The sequence below is a fragment of the Phyllostomus discolor genome, chromosome 5 (genome assembly GCF_004126475.2).
Source record: "Phyllostomus discolor isolate MPI-MPIP mPhyDis1 chromosome 5, mPhyDis1.pri.v3, whole genome shotgun sequence".
NCBI classification, from domain to species: Eukaryota; Metazoa; Chordata; class Mammalia; order Chiroptera; family Phyllostomidae; genus Phyllostomus; species Phyllostomus discolor.
The window spans coordinates 22,092,856-22,107,208 of NC_040907.2; the positions used below are offsets into that span (position 1 = coordinate 22,092,856).

General features: G+C 54.2%; 1 protein-coding gene across 1 annotated transcript in view; it reads right to left on the bottom strand.

Moving 5' to 3' along the window:
* CSMD2 (CUB and Sushi multiple domains 2) overlaps window positions 1-8,878 on the bottom strand; it is a 555,419-nt gene extending 546,541 nt beyond the window's left edge. The window contains exon 1 of the mRNA XM_028512433.2: window positions 8,574-8,878. Coding sequence (XP_028368234.1) covers window positions 8,574-8,763 — 190 coding nt within the window. The 5' untranslated portion in view covers window positions 8,764-8,878. The remainder of the gene's footprint in view (window positions 1-8,573) is intronic.
* Between the last annotated feature and the right edge of the window lie 5,475 nt (window positions 8,879-14,353).

Here is a 14,353-nt window from a genome sequence, read left to right on the forward strand (position 1 = left end):
AGAAGCCAAGCTGGCCTGGCCGCTGGGCAGGATCTCCCATTGCATGAGGCTTAGATTGGTTACCTAGTCTAATATCTCTGGATCATTTTTGTTTTGTTGATGAAAGAGCTTCTATGTCTGGTATTACACAGGCACGGTGGGTATATCATTATCCCCATTTTACAAGTAAGGAAACGGAGGCCCAAGAAGGCAAAATAATTCTCTCGTGGTCACATAAGTTGTACAAGCACCACCAAGTCTGCAAGACTAGTTCCCTGACTCTCGGGCTAAATATCAAGGCGTACACCAAATATGTCAGAATGTCTTTCTCCCTGCTATGGATCTGCTGCATGTCAGTCCTTCTGGGGCTGCACAAATGACAAGGACCAGGGCCACACAGGTCTCGGGGAGGAGGGAATGCCATCCTTGAGGTACCCATTTCATGCTAGAAACATTTTAACATGGACTGAAAATAAACCATTAAGCTTTCACCTCCTTCTTATCGCCAGGTGGTACACAGGAGCCCACACATCACCAGCAAGCCTGGCCCAATCTGTGAGCCTTTCTGCATCCTTGACCCCCAGCCCTGAAACGGCGATGGAGGAAGCAACGAGGGTCAGGAGGTGGCAAGCGAGACTCGGGCTGGGGTGGAGCAGAGTCCGGCGGCCAGCCGGCACACAGACAGGCCTCCTGGGGCCCGAGGCCACTCCACCATGCTTGCCCATCTCACAAAGGGCCAGTGAGCATCCACACCAAGTGCCTGCGCACCCTCTGATAACACACTGGTGCCTCAAATGGTCTAAACTGCAAAGTCTCTGCTTTCTTCACTTAAAGTTACAACTGTCACACCTGCTTACTTTCATTCAATAAATACATGTAGCTACTTGATAAAGGAACTTGTTCTATTTCCTATTTGAAACCCTAGAAGATGGACACGTAATTTTTTTGGAGGTACCTGGTTTATAATTGCACTTACTCGAGTGTAAGTATGACACTGGCAGGGAGGAAGGCTATTTGCGCTGCAACACAAGCCCTTATTTTCTGCTCTAGGCCACATGGGAGATGCTCAAAGAAATTTCTAAGAGTCATCCTGGTGCTCTCGGTAATTTAACTATACATACATTATTTTTAGCATCATAAAAGTTCCTTGTAATGACGATTTTCAAGGATGGGACTGACATCCTCTCAGAGATCAATTCAGTTTAAAATTTTCCAAAAATACAGAAGCAAGGAGGTAGAACAGGAAAGGCAATTCCCAGCGGCAAGATGCCCCAAAATAGGAGGGCCAGGGGTGAGCCCCTAAACCACCCAGGACTTTGCTCTCTGTGGGTGCAGCACCCCACTAGAGTTTGGGTGGTCACAGCACCCTTCCCTGCTGCTGGGATTGACATGGGCCACACTGGGGCTCCAGGTGCGTGCCTGGCACCTTTCTCTGGTAGGGTTTGTAGTGGGGGCCCGCAGGATGCCCAGCTCTGCCCTGAGGAAGGACCCCTGAGGGCAGGGGCTGGTGCCCCAAGCACTTCAGGACCCTGTCAGCATGGAAGCGAGGGCTGGTGGGGACTTTCTGTCTCTTGGGAAATCCCGGTTTAGGCAACAAACAAACTGAGGTGTTCTTGGGAGGAAGAGGAAGGCGCTACAATGACAGGGAGCGGGCTGTTGCTGGCACCTTCCCTCATCTCCCATTTCCTCAAAGGGCCCACTCAGTTGTCTGCATAACCCCACCCCCCACCTCTCCCAGGATCCCATTCCAGTTCACCCAACTCAAACCACCCCAGTGAGTCACATCCGGACTCACCCCCATCTCACCCCATCCCACCATGACACATTCTCCTCTGTCCCCCACATCCTAATGGTCCATTTCCACCTCATCCTACCTGCATCCACACTATCCCATCCCATCCCAGTCCAGTCCAGTCTAACCACCCACCCCACCCCAACCCAGTCAACCCCCTGAATGCTCCATATCCTCCCCTCTCACCCCCACCCCAAACCATACTGCACTCAAGCCTATTCCGCCACCTACTCGATCCATCCCTATTCGTTCTACCTGTCCCATCCCAGCACATCCTAACGCACTCCTGATCCTACCCCACTCAACCCTTCCCAGTTCATCTCGGCCCCTCTCAAATCATCCTATTTCTCCAATCCCACCCCATCAGAGTCCATTACATTCCCTCCCCTCTCATCTCCAGCGTGGCCAGCGTTCTCATTGGTGATTTACACAGGGGCGCGGCCATTCTTCATGTTACACGAAGATACATGAGAAAGCTGGAGAGTCTCACCCTCCCCCAAAGACCTAAGAGCTAAGTGCACACTTGGGTAGAAGAGGGAGAAAAAAGACACAGAATCTCCTCTTTAAAAAATGGGTATTGAAAAGATAATCCTGGGGGCTGAGCTTCCCAGGAAGCAGTCCAGAAAGAAAATATGACTTTCTTCATTTGTTTTAACATACAAAAGCCAAGAAAAATCTCTAAGATATATAAAACCATTTTCAGGTTGAGAACCCCCCACAACGTATTATGGCCCACCCTTTGCTTTCTGTGGGTCCAAAGGAGAGCCAAGTTCTATTCAAAGCCAGTGAAGCCTGAGATAGTGTCTCCAGGAGGCAGAGGACTCTAAAATAACCCTCCACGTGCAGGTTCATCCAGATGTTCCCCTGTTACCATGGAAAATCTCTGCAGGCAGAGACCAGGTGGTTGGGAGGTCGTATCTGGCTAAGCAAATGAAACCCAAGGAGGGCAGTGTCAGTGGCACTCTCCAACCTCTAGGGGGAGATAGTGGTTCCTCCCCCTTGACCACTCCTGGAAGAGACAGCAGTAAGGTGGGCTGAAGGGCTGGAGGAGTTGGCCAGGATCTAGGGGCTGTGCTTTCAGTGGAGAGAGCAAAGAGAAAAGACTCTTGGTGATGATGCACACAGTGGCAGCTTAGAGCGGCATAGCATTAGAACCATTTCTCTTGTGATTCGAAGAGGCTGATGCAGAAAGCAAGTAGCCAGTAGTAGCAGCAGAAAGAGTAGTACCAGAGACAGCCTCTAGCATATACCGATGCTAACAATGGGCACTGTGACAAACGCTTTCCATGAATTAACAGGATGGCCCCCAGAGTCGGTAGCCCTGAGGTTCAATCCTGCCTCCTTTACCTATCTGCTGTACAACCTTAGACAAATTGCTTAATTTCGGAACCTCAGTCTCTTCAAATACGTCATTGTAGTGGTTGGGTTGTTGTGTGAATTGAAAACTAATGTCTATAAAACACTGGCCAGCTATTATTAGTAGGATGCAGAATGGCCTGGACTACCTCCCACTTGGGGATGTTCCTTCACCTCTTCCCACTCCTCTGAACCCCCTGCCTTGGGAATGTCCAACAGGGGAAGGGAGCCTTGAGTTCCAGACAGCCTGCTGCGGGTCCTGTCAACAGGTGTTTACCGAGAGTTTTCTGCGTGTTATGATCTGGGCTGCACTGCCCTGTACTGCCCTGCCCTGCCCAAGTTCACTGACCTCTAGGGGATACAGCTGGACCTCATCTCACTAAACAAGGCATTCCAATACGTCCTAATGGTTTTACAACAGGGGAAACCTGGGGAGTTGTGAGAGCCCACAGCGGAGTTCAGTCTGGAAGGGTGTCTGGGCCTAGAAGCAAACCAAGGATAAGTTTGCAGTCACGTCCCAAGAGCAATAGGGGGGATGGATGGACCATAGCTGCCTGAGGGGCTGGTAGGCTGGGAGCCAGACCCCAAGTGCCAAAAGCAGCACAGCAGGACTGAGGGAGGGGGGCGAGGGTAAAGCAGGGCAGGGGCCAGAGGCCCAGGCAGAAGGATTCTAGGGGTATTGGCCAGCTGGGTGCTCTTGGAAGTCAGAGAGCAGATGGTTATGAGTAAAAGATTTGGAGTCAGGCAGACTGGGTTCAAACCCTGGCTTGGCCATTGACTTGTTGTATAAATAAGTTCTGTGTCCTCTCTGAACCTACTGCTTCGTGTATAAAATGGGGATAATAATAGCACTGGCTTCACTGGATCGCTGTGAGATTTGAGTTAATACATGCAAGTGCCTGGGCTGAGTGGGAGCACATGGTGAAGACACAGTGAACAACAGCTATTAGTGGTGCTGTCCTGGGTACCCAGATGCTTCCTGAGCACAGTGGGTGGGGGAGGACACCATGAGGGCACACAGGCTTCCCGGCTGAGTCCTTTGTCCTCGGCGTTCCTGTGTCAGCCCCAGCTTCCACTTAAAGGGCACCTTCGATGAGGCGGGTATGTCCTGGGCCTGTTGCATCTCTGCTTCTCATCCTTCTCGCAACACAGGAATGATTTGTCCCTTCTGCAGGTGGGGAGCCTGAGCCTTGGAGAGGTCTGAAGCTCATCTGTTTCCCCAACAAGGAGCATCAGGCTCCGCTGAGCAATCAGATTCCCTTCATCTGCTGGAGTGACAATGATGATGAAGCAGACGCAGGCCAGACTCGAGGTGAGGTGGTGCTGCCGAAGCCACCTGCTGGACTCTTCCTGGCATATCCACACCTTACAGTGTTCAAGACCCCACAGTCTGGGTCTCCACTCCCCTTGCCACGTGCTTCTAGCCTCCTTCTCAACAAAGCCACACACCCACCTACCTACAAAAGGGTCAACATTGTCTGCTGTAGTCAGCTAATTTTTTTTAAACCATAAACCCAGAGTTCAATTGCAAATGGAATTTCAAATTCATACATTCGTGCCTGAGCAACTAGTTAAATGCCTTTTTAAGGGGTGGGGGAGTGGCATGACGAGGGCTTGTGGTTTTAACGCTTCTGGAATATAAGGAGCTATCTTACCTATCCATGACATTTAGTAGAGGGGCAGGCGACAACAGGGGACCAGGCGTCATCATTATCTCTGGTTTCCTTGAGCCCTAACACTCTTTACTTAGCTTTATTAGTCCTTAGAAATATGGTCGAACGAGATTTAAAGTCGCCCACTGATTTGACAACCATCTACCGGATGCCAGTGCCATGCCTGGTTCAGGGCTGGGTGGCGGGAATAAAAGAGAAAGGAAGCACTGGCCCTGCCTTCAGGAAGCTCGAGGTTCAACACTCGAGGCAGATAAATCAGTACTTTGAATACAATTCAATGAGCATGATTAGCAAGCGCTGGGTATGGCCAGTGCTCCAGGCTGCAAGAGGCCTCTGATAACAAGCACTTGGGAACAAGCAAAGTAGGGGGATTTTTTTTTGAGAAATAATGTGGCATTTGAATTTTTAAAGCAATGAAGTGGTTAGCAGGGGAAAAAATCAGAACTTTGTTGGAATTCTTTATGGTTTAATATTACTTTGATTTTAAATAACTTATTAAGGAGATGAGAGACATTTCAGCCTTTTCAATGCTCAGAGCCTCTGAACCCAGGGTAAAGTAGCAACGTTTGAGGGCAACTGAGGGTATGAAACTTACAGAATTTGATGGCCTCCTGATAAGGAAGGAGTTGAGGATGACACTGGGGCTTCTGGGCTGGGTAACTACCTGGGAGGCTGCAGGTACCATCAGCCTGCATAGGGAATACTGCAGGCTCAGGAGAGGAGCTCATGAGTTTGCTTTGGAAAGGAAACATCTAGGTGAAGATGTCCAAACATCAGCCAGATACATGGGCTGCCCAGACCCAGAGTTCCCATGGGCGACAAAGCCAACAGACATAGAGGAGAAGCATCTTGGCAGGAGGTCCCTGTGGTCATGGAAGGGATGGACCTGGATGAGCCCACCCAGGGAGTGGTGAGGGAAAATGGGGAAAAGCACAAGAATGGAACAGTGCAGGAAACCATCCTTCGGGGGGAGGGGGGAATAAGTGCTACTGTAGAGAATGGGGAGGAACAGTCAAGGGGTAAGAAAAAAAATCAGCAAAGTGGTGTCCCAGAAGCTGGAGGAAGTGAAGTTTTTAAAGGAGTAACCCAAAGCATTCAAAATCACAGAAAGATAAAGGAAGATAAAGATAGAGGAAGGAAGGAAGGAAGGAAGGAAGGAAGGCAGGAAGGAAGGAAGGAAGGAAGGAAGGAAGGAAGGAAGGAAGGAAGGAAAGAAGGAAAGGAAGGAGGGAGGGAGGGAGGGAAGAGGAAAGAGAGAAGGGGGGAAAAAAGAGAAAAGAAAAACCAGCCACAGAAAGATTTGGGAATTAGGGTGGTCACTCGTGATCTATCCCAGAGAGTTCCAGTTCTGGGGGGAGAAGGTGGACTGCAGGGAGTGAATGGTCGCAAAGAAAGTGAGTTGAAGACCCCTTTGAAGACAGCTGACTTGTAAAAGAGAAAGAGAGACGGTATGGTAGCTAAAAAGTCAACAGAGCCAAGCAGGTGGTTTGGCTTATTTCATGTTAAAGATTAAAGCTGTTTATAGGCCAGGAGGAGACATAAGGAGGAAGAGTGAGTGACTGGTAGCAGGGAGAAGAGGTCATTCATGAGAGGTCTCCAAGGAGGCTGGGAGTAGGGGGAGGCCAGGCGCAGATGGGAGGGGCTGAGTGAGGGTCAAAGGTACAGGTGAGTGAGGAGGCGTTCCTCCTGGGATCCTTATATTCACTGCACCCAGTCATCCTGGGCTAAGGAAGGGAGACGGCTCAGTCCTGAGCATCGTTTAAAGTCAACAATGTGAAGAGAGCACAAAATGAGTGTGCTTCCCCTCCAACAGGCCAAACCCTGCAGTCATCTGTCACCAAGTCCATTTCCAACTCTTTGTTGCTTGCAAGGCCAAACAGCACATCTAATGCAGAGAAAGTTTAAAGAAAAGCATTGGGAGCACTGGAAGCTAGAGCAGGCCTGCCAGAGGGCAAGCCCCTCTCCCCCAAATCACTCACCCACACCACCCCAACTTCTCTACTGACCAAAGAGTTGCTGGTAGATGATCACCACAAGGCAGGATTCCAGCAGCGCCCAGCATCACCCTGCAAGCTCTGGTGAATGAGCCTTTTTCTTTCCCCAGAGGCATGCTATACCCTGGGGCCTGGGACACATCGAGCTAGAAAAACAATCTGATCACATCAGAGGAGCAATACCAGGCCGCCTTAGCCTGAGAGGGGCCACACCTGGACAAACTGCTGAAAGGCCTGACAGCCAGTAGCAGCGGTGTGCCGAGTCTGAATGACCAGCGGCGTGGTTGTGAACAGCACAGCCACCCAGTGGGTGTGGGTGTACGTGAGGCCACAGTTCTTAGGCACGCGCGCCGCGGGCGCCCCTCTCTGGGTGTCAGCGGCTATGACTCCTAGGAGAACCTGAGAAAGTCCGGTCAAGTAGGGATGGGAGAGCTGGGCTGGCTCCGCGCCCTCCTTGACCAGCAACCCTAACATTCCCGGCTAAGGATCTGGCGACAGCGTCTACGGGGACCCACTCACAAGATCTGGAGCCCAGAGTGGGTTGGAGAGCTTGCCAGGGAAGGGGTGCACTTTCCAAGAAGGGAGAACTGGGATGCTGGAGTGGCCAAGGCAAAGCCTTCAGAGGTTCAATCGGTGGTTTAAAACAAACCAAACCAAAATCCAACACAGCTCCAGGCTGGAGGTGCCCTGAGTCCAGGCCTGGGCAGCAGGTGTCAAGGGTGCCAATCTCCAGGCTAAATGAAAATGCGGCCCCAGGCATCGCCCGTTGGACCGGTCTCCACCCGGGCCCACGGAACTTTCTAGGCTGTGGCTCGGGCTCAGTCTCAGAGGGGTGCGGGGGATAAAATAAGAAGGCACCCGTCGAGGCCGTCCCCACTTGGGGATTGGGTTCTCTCTAAGGGCCGAGTGCCCTCTCTGGCGCACAGGCTGAAGCCAGACACCCGAGAAGTTCGGGACTCGTCGCACCCGCCAGGTCTGCCCCCCTCCCGGACTTGGTCGCCAGGAGCAGGTCCCGCCGCCCGCGCCGCCGCTGCCGCAGCCCCGGCGCTCGGCTGCAGCAGGGCGCGGGAAAGGGCACTTTGGCGCGGAGTGGCAACCGATGGGAAGGTGGCGGCGCGGAGCCTGAGGCGACACTCCCTCTCCAGCCCCCGAGCACAACCCCCATTCCCACCTCCTACACCATCATCACCCTCAGCCCCCACCTGAGTTCTCCGGTAAAGCGTGCTTGGGGCCCCCCCGACTCAGGGCCCGCGCCCACCGGACCCCCTCCAAACCCAGAGCAAGGAGGGAGGAGGACTCTTGGGGAAGGGGATGGCGGCCGCAGCCTCGGGGTGGCTCCGGCGGGGGTGCGGGCTTCCTTCGAGAGCAAATGGGCGGGGGCAGGGCAGGGCAGACTCTGCAGGCCCCCGGACGGGTGTGCCTCCCAGAATGGGGAGGTAGGGGGAGGGCTCCAGGAAAGTTTATCCGGGGAAAGCCTGGCATCTTGGGGGCTGGGAGACGGGAGAAACTGAAGCCGCGGTTCGTATGCCCTGGCGGGGATGTCTGTCTCCCAGGCCCCCACACCGGCCGGATCCGGCCAAGTTGCGGCTGGGTTTGGGGGTAGCGGTGAGGGTGGAGGTGCGGACGCAGTTGGGCGGGGGGAGTCTGGGGCTGAGCGTGACGGTGGGCGGCTGGGAGGGTGGAAGGTTAAGAGGGAGGATGGGGAAAGGAACGGGGAACCGGTCGGGGCAAGGGTGGGGCGTGCAGCGGCCGCCGGCTCCCCAGCGCAGCCGGACTCACCCGCGGCGGCAGAAGCACTGAGCAGCCCCCAGCCCAGCAACAGCAGCAGCGGCGGTGGCGTTGGTGGCAGCGACGGGCGGCCCCAGCGGCTCCCAGCGCCCGGCACGAGCGCCGAAATCCCGGCTTCGCTGGGAGCCCTCCCCACGGGGCAGCCGCAGCGCCCCTGCTTGCGTCCCCGCGAGCGCGGCATGGCGCGGCCGGCAGCGCCGAGGGAGAGGCTCCGCTCGCCGCTGAGGAGAAAGGAGGTCAGGAGAGCTCTGGAGCTTTTTTCTGCTCGGAAAAAATCCCGGTACGCGGGAGCCCTGAGCTTCTGCGGCTGGAATGAACCAAGTGTCCGCCCGGCCGGGGAGAGGCGCGCTGCGCTCTCGGAAATGACTCCCTCCAATCCCGCTTCGCGGGGTTCGCGCCGGGGGAGGGGGGCGGGGGGTGAATTATCCCCGGATTAATCACTCTGGAGCCGCTTCTTCGCCGCTCCAAACGCAGGGGGTGGAGGCGCAGCAAAGGAAAAAAATATTGGGGGGTGGGTGTTCTTCTTCAGCGCCACCTCCACCTCCAGACCTTAACCACAAATTACATCTTAAGGATTGTTTATTCCTGTTTGTTTTACAATTGACCAGTTTCTTTCAAGTTCAGTTCTCTCATTTTCATTTAAAAGATCACCCATTAATATGACCCCCATACACCCAGAGACACACGGATACACAGTGATACAGACACACACGCACTCACACAAGCGGCGCGGACGCGCACACATACGCGCACACACACACGCCTCTTCCACGTTTGGAAATTGGAATACTGTCTGGGAAAGGTAACCGAAGAAGGCTGCGGATCCCCAAGTCACGGCTTTTACGAGCTGATCCTGGGTGGTGGCTTTGAACTTGCAATCTAGGGCTGGGGGGCGATGTTTAGGAGCCCAGTTCGCAGGAGCCTCCTACTCATCCCAGAAGATGGGTGTTTGTGCATAGACCCAGGGTTAAGAATTGGAGCTCGGTGGGGTGGAGGACCCGTTCGTTTGGCTCCAAATGGTCCTACACCTGCCCTAAGACAAAATCTCAGGGTGAAGGGAAGAGTGTCTGTGTGCGCTGGGGAAGGGGCGGGGGCGGGGGGTGAGGCTGTGGCAAGAGTAACTTGTATAATTTATCCTTAGAATTAAATAACCAGACCCTGCTTCGTCTCACCCTCCCAGCCTTCGCCCCAAACCAGGCGAGATTCTCCCGGTGGAGCCGCTCTCCACCTCTCCCGTGTAGCCAGCCGCTGCCGCCAAGCCCCAAAGGCTCAGCGTCGTTCCCAACCCCATCCCCCACCCCAACTCGCCCTCTCAGTCTTGTCTCCCCTGGGCTTCTCCGTCAGTCAGGATGGCTCCCCCGCAATCTACGCTAAACTCTGGGCGAGAGAGAGAAGAGATCCTGGGGGAGGGGGCGATGGGGAAACCTGGAGGGGCGAGCCCTGCAGAATGGCACTAGTTGGTGAGTACCCCACCCCCTTTGCCGGAGGCACCCCAGAGAGGCTGCGCTCAGGGTTGACAGGTTAGGCCAAGCCAGAGCTCTGGCGTCTTCGAGCGCCAGGGTCAGGAGTCTGGGAGTTTCCGGGGGAAAAGAGTGGAAAGATCAGTGGTCTGCTTATCCCAAATGGGGAAGGTGGTGAGCAGGGCCGGAGGAGTGGAGGCTTGGACCTTACTTTGCAGAGCCATGCTCTCCCAGCTCCTTTAATGCCGCTCTCCCTGCTGTAGCCCAAATGGCTAGGGTGGCCCTGCTGTGAGCTCATCCCCCTGTTGGGGGCCAGCTGGGTGGCCCCTGGGTGGGTGAGCTTCCTCGGAATCGCATCGCAGGCCCTATCCCCACCCCCAGCACACTTGCTTTCTCACCCCTCCCCATGCTGCCTCGCTGGATGCCAAGAACCAACCAAAGCAGTCAGAACTCCGCTGTGAAAGGCCTGCTTTATGTCCCTGGGGCTGTGGGGAGGGGGCTTGTCCTTTCCATTGTCCAGGCCCAGCCCCCAAGGAGAAGCCTCAGCCAGCCACACGGGCCATGGCCCTACCAGACCTGAACATCTGGGAGGGTAAGGGGGTCAGGCTGGCTGGGTGGTGGGTGGGTGGCAGCTTCAGGGTGACTGTTTTCAGGATCTCCCCTGGGGGATGGGCCCCATAGCTCCTAAGCTTGGGCCTTCCCCCTCTCCTGGAGGCAGGGTTCTCCTCCGGAGAAAGGAGCTGGCAAAGAAAACCAGCCCTCCCCGGCAGCCCACAGCTGGGCCAGAGTCTGGGCTGCTCTATGGTTCTGGGGCTCAAGGCCAATGGACTTCCCCCGCCCCCTTCTCAGCTCCAGAACTTTGCCCTATGGCTGCAACCCACAGCTGATGTTTACCCCCAAACTCTCCCTGGAAAAAGGACCATTTGTCGTCTTTCTCCCTGGGGGCTGTGAGGGCCGGGGTACCCTTTTCATATCTGTACCCAGCCCACTTACTCACTTCCCCTGCTATGCATCCTTCCCTGATCTATTTGGGGCAGCATACCTTTGCTGAGGCCCCCTGGGTGCTGGGACCCATGCCAGCCTGTGCTGTGGGCAGTGCAGAGACACGCCGTGTGTGGCCTGCTTGGGAGGGTGTAGGCAGAGACAGAAACCTGCACACAGCCAGGCAGTGGCAGTCACCGCGACAGGAGGGGCCTGTTACTGACACGTATCAGACAGTGAGCTTTTCCAGGGCTTGGGGGTCAGTAGGCTAATTTAAGGAAGGAAGTAGGATTTTCGCTGGACCCTGAGGCCTGAATAGAGACTTTGACGAGGTGAAGATTGATTTACACAACCAATATTTATTCAGGATCATTACATGCCAGACACTGTGCTAGATAATGAATATACACCCCAGTGAACAGTCCCTGGCTTGTGAAGGCAGGCAATAAATAAATACAGTCATACCTCGGTACTCGTTGGCTTCAGAACTCGTCAAACCCTGTACTCCTGGCATTTTGGCGAGAAAAGAGTTCCAGCGCCCGGCACTAGCTGGGGACTCATGGCACTTGCTGGAACGTGCATGAGTCGTGGTGCTGCCCCACAGGAGAAAACGCTTCATCACTTGTCGCCTGTGCAGTGCGTGTTGGTTTCGGCACTCATCGAGAGTTCCAGAACAAATCAACGACGAGTACTGAGGTACCACTGTACATAGAAAGACACTAATTCAGAATGCTGGTTAGGAATTAAGAAGGAAAAACTCGCAGTGCTATGAGAAAGAATGGGGGTTGGGGGAGTATATGCCTTACATAGTGGACCTGGAAAGACCTCTCTGAGGTGGAGACTTTGAAGGTGCGATTGAAAATTGTGCCAGAGAGCTGTGCAAAGAGTTAGGAAAGGGGTTTTTGGCGTAGAAAGCATGAGCAAGGGCCTGGGAAGGGGAGGGGAATCCAGGAGAGGCGGATAGGGCCCAAGCCAGATAGCGAGGGACTCGGGGCGGTGAGCAGTGGGGAACAGGAAGTATATTAGTGTGTTAGGGCTGCGGTTACAAAGGACCACAGGCCAGGTGGCTTAAACAACAGAAATTTGTTTTCTCACTGTTCTGGGGGCTCGATGTCCGAGGTCAAGGTGATGGCAGGGCGGGCTCCTTCTGAGTCCTCTCTCCTTTTCTTGCAGATGGCCATCTTCCCTCTATGTCTTCACGTGGTCTCCCTCCTATACATGTCTGTGTCCAAATTTCCTCTCTTTATAAGGACACCAGTCATGCTGGATTCCAGCGCACCCTAATCTCATTTCAATTTGATGACCTCTTTGAAACCTTGTCTCCAAATACAGTCACATTCTGGGGTTAGGACTTCAAAACGAGAATTTTTTTTTGGAGGGAGACACAATTCAGGACATAATAGGAGGGGGGAGGACTTTTTAGGTGCGGGAGAGGGAGCACATGCACGACAGCCGGGACATTTATTTAAAGAGATCTCTGCTAAGGCTGCGTACAGCGTGACTGCTGTAGCAGGTGGGGAGCGCCGAATCCCAGAGAGGTGGGTTTTTCATTTCTAGGAAGCAGGAGCCGAGTGGCACAGCCTGGCGCACGCTCTGGTTTCTCTGTGGGGCATCCATAGGAAAGGAAGGGGCAGGAGGAAAAGGGGAGATCGCTTGGGAGGTTCCTGCAATAGTCTCAGCTGGAAGTGATGTGGGCAAAGGCAGAGATGAAGGCCCTGGACATTTCTGCAGGGCCGGGGAGAGGCAGGAGTGTAAGAGACGATAACCTTTCCCTGGGAGAATGTGGCTCAGCCCAGCCCCCAGGGCTGGCTCCCAGCCTGCCCCTTCCCTCCTCCCCCAGAGAAATAGGCAGCCACGGGTCAGGGTCGTGCCACACTGTCACATTGCAAAAAAAAAAAAAAAAGAAAGAAACAAACCCAGCGAGGTATAGTGACTCACCAAGATAAGCCTAATATCCAGATAAGATCAGAGTGTGTTTCAGAAAGAAAACAAGGTCTGATGCTCTGCAGAACTTTGATTTAAGTAAGGGTTGTAGACTGACGCCCTGAAATGTTCATTCTGACCCAAGCAGAAAATAAAAGCCTTCTGAAGGAGAGAGGGAGGAGGGTGAGACGGGAAGGGGGGTTCGGGGGGAGAGAGAGAGAGAGAGACCCAGCAAATGGGCTGCTTTAGCAGGCAGGGCAAGAATGGAGCCTGGGAGGCAAGCAGCAGTGCAGAGAAGGGTCACAGAGAAAAGGCGAGAGCCCAAAGGAAAAGCCTGGGATCTGAGTAGAGGGTAGAGATTTTAAATCTTGAGCAAGAGGAGACACAAGCTGGTATTTCCCAAGGGCAAGGCTGTCACTGTAGAGATGACAGTGATCTCCTCCCTAAGGGAAGGTGACGGAAGGGGATTAGGGAGAGAAAAAGCCTAGAACAAAGTGTGGGGAGGCTGTGGGCCTCAACAACCAGGGCAGACAAGTGAGCAGGGCCCGCAGTCCAGTGCCCCCCAATGCCAGGGCCCCCGATGCCAGAGAATTCTCCGTTTGTGCAACAAGGAAAGGGACAGAGCTCATGTCCATGGCAAAAGAGGTCACGGTTTTCTTCTTCTTGTCGGAGGCCATAATCCACAGCTGAGGGTCTGTTCCAGGCTATCAGCTCTACTCGAAGTTCCTCCAATCAGCTGCGCCATCAGGCCTCCGCACCTTCACTCAATGCTCTTTCCTCAGGCTGCAAAACCACTCTGCCTCTCACTGTGTGGAGTACATGATACCCAATCACCGCTGGGCTCAAATGTCACTTTCCCCGTCGTCTTTTCTAAATGCCCCCCACCCCTGCTGAGCTAGATGCCCCTTGCAGCTTGGACAGCTAGCTGGACATCCAGAAGGCAGCTTCCCCTTCTGTACCACAGAGCAGTGGTTCCCAGCCAGGGCTGAGGCTGCCCCGCCCAGGGGACATTCGGCAGTATCTGCAGATGTTTTTGGTCGTCACCACTGGCATCTGGTGGGTGGAGACCAGGGATGCTGCTAGACATTCCACCGTGCCCAAGGAAGTTTCCCTCCTCCTCTCCCCAAAATTATTTGGTCAAAAATGTCAATAGTGCTGAACTGTCACTGAAAAGCAGCTGCCCAGCTGGGACAACATTTTCCAGGCCCCTCTGCAGTTGGGTGCAGTCCAAAAACAAGGTTTGAGCCAAAGGAATGTGGGCAGAAGCGGTGTGTGCCACTTCGAGGCTTATCCCGGAAAGTGCCCCCCAGCCTTACTTGTCCATCTCCTGGTTGCAGGCAGAGCATTTGGGTCCCTAGGAGATGGCAGAGCCACAGATGAAAGAAAGGCAGACCCCAGATCACCTGT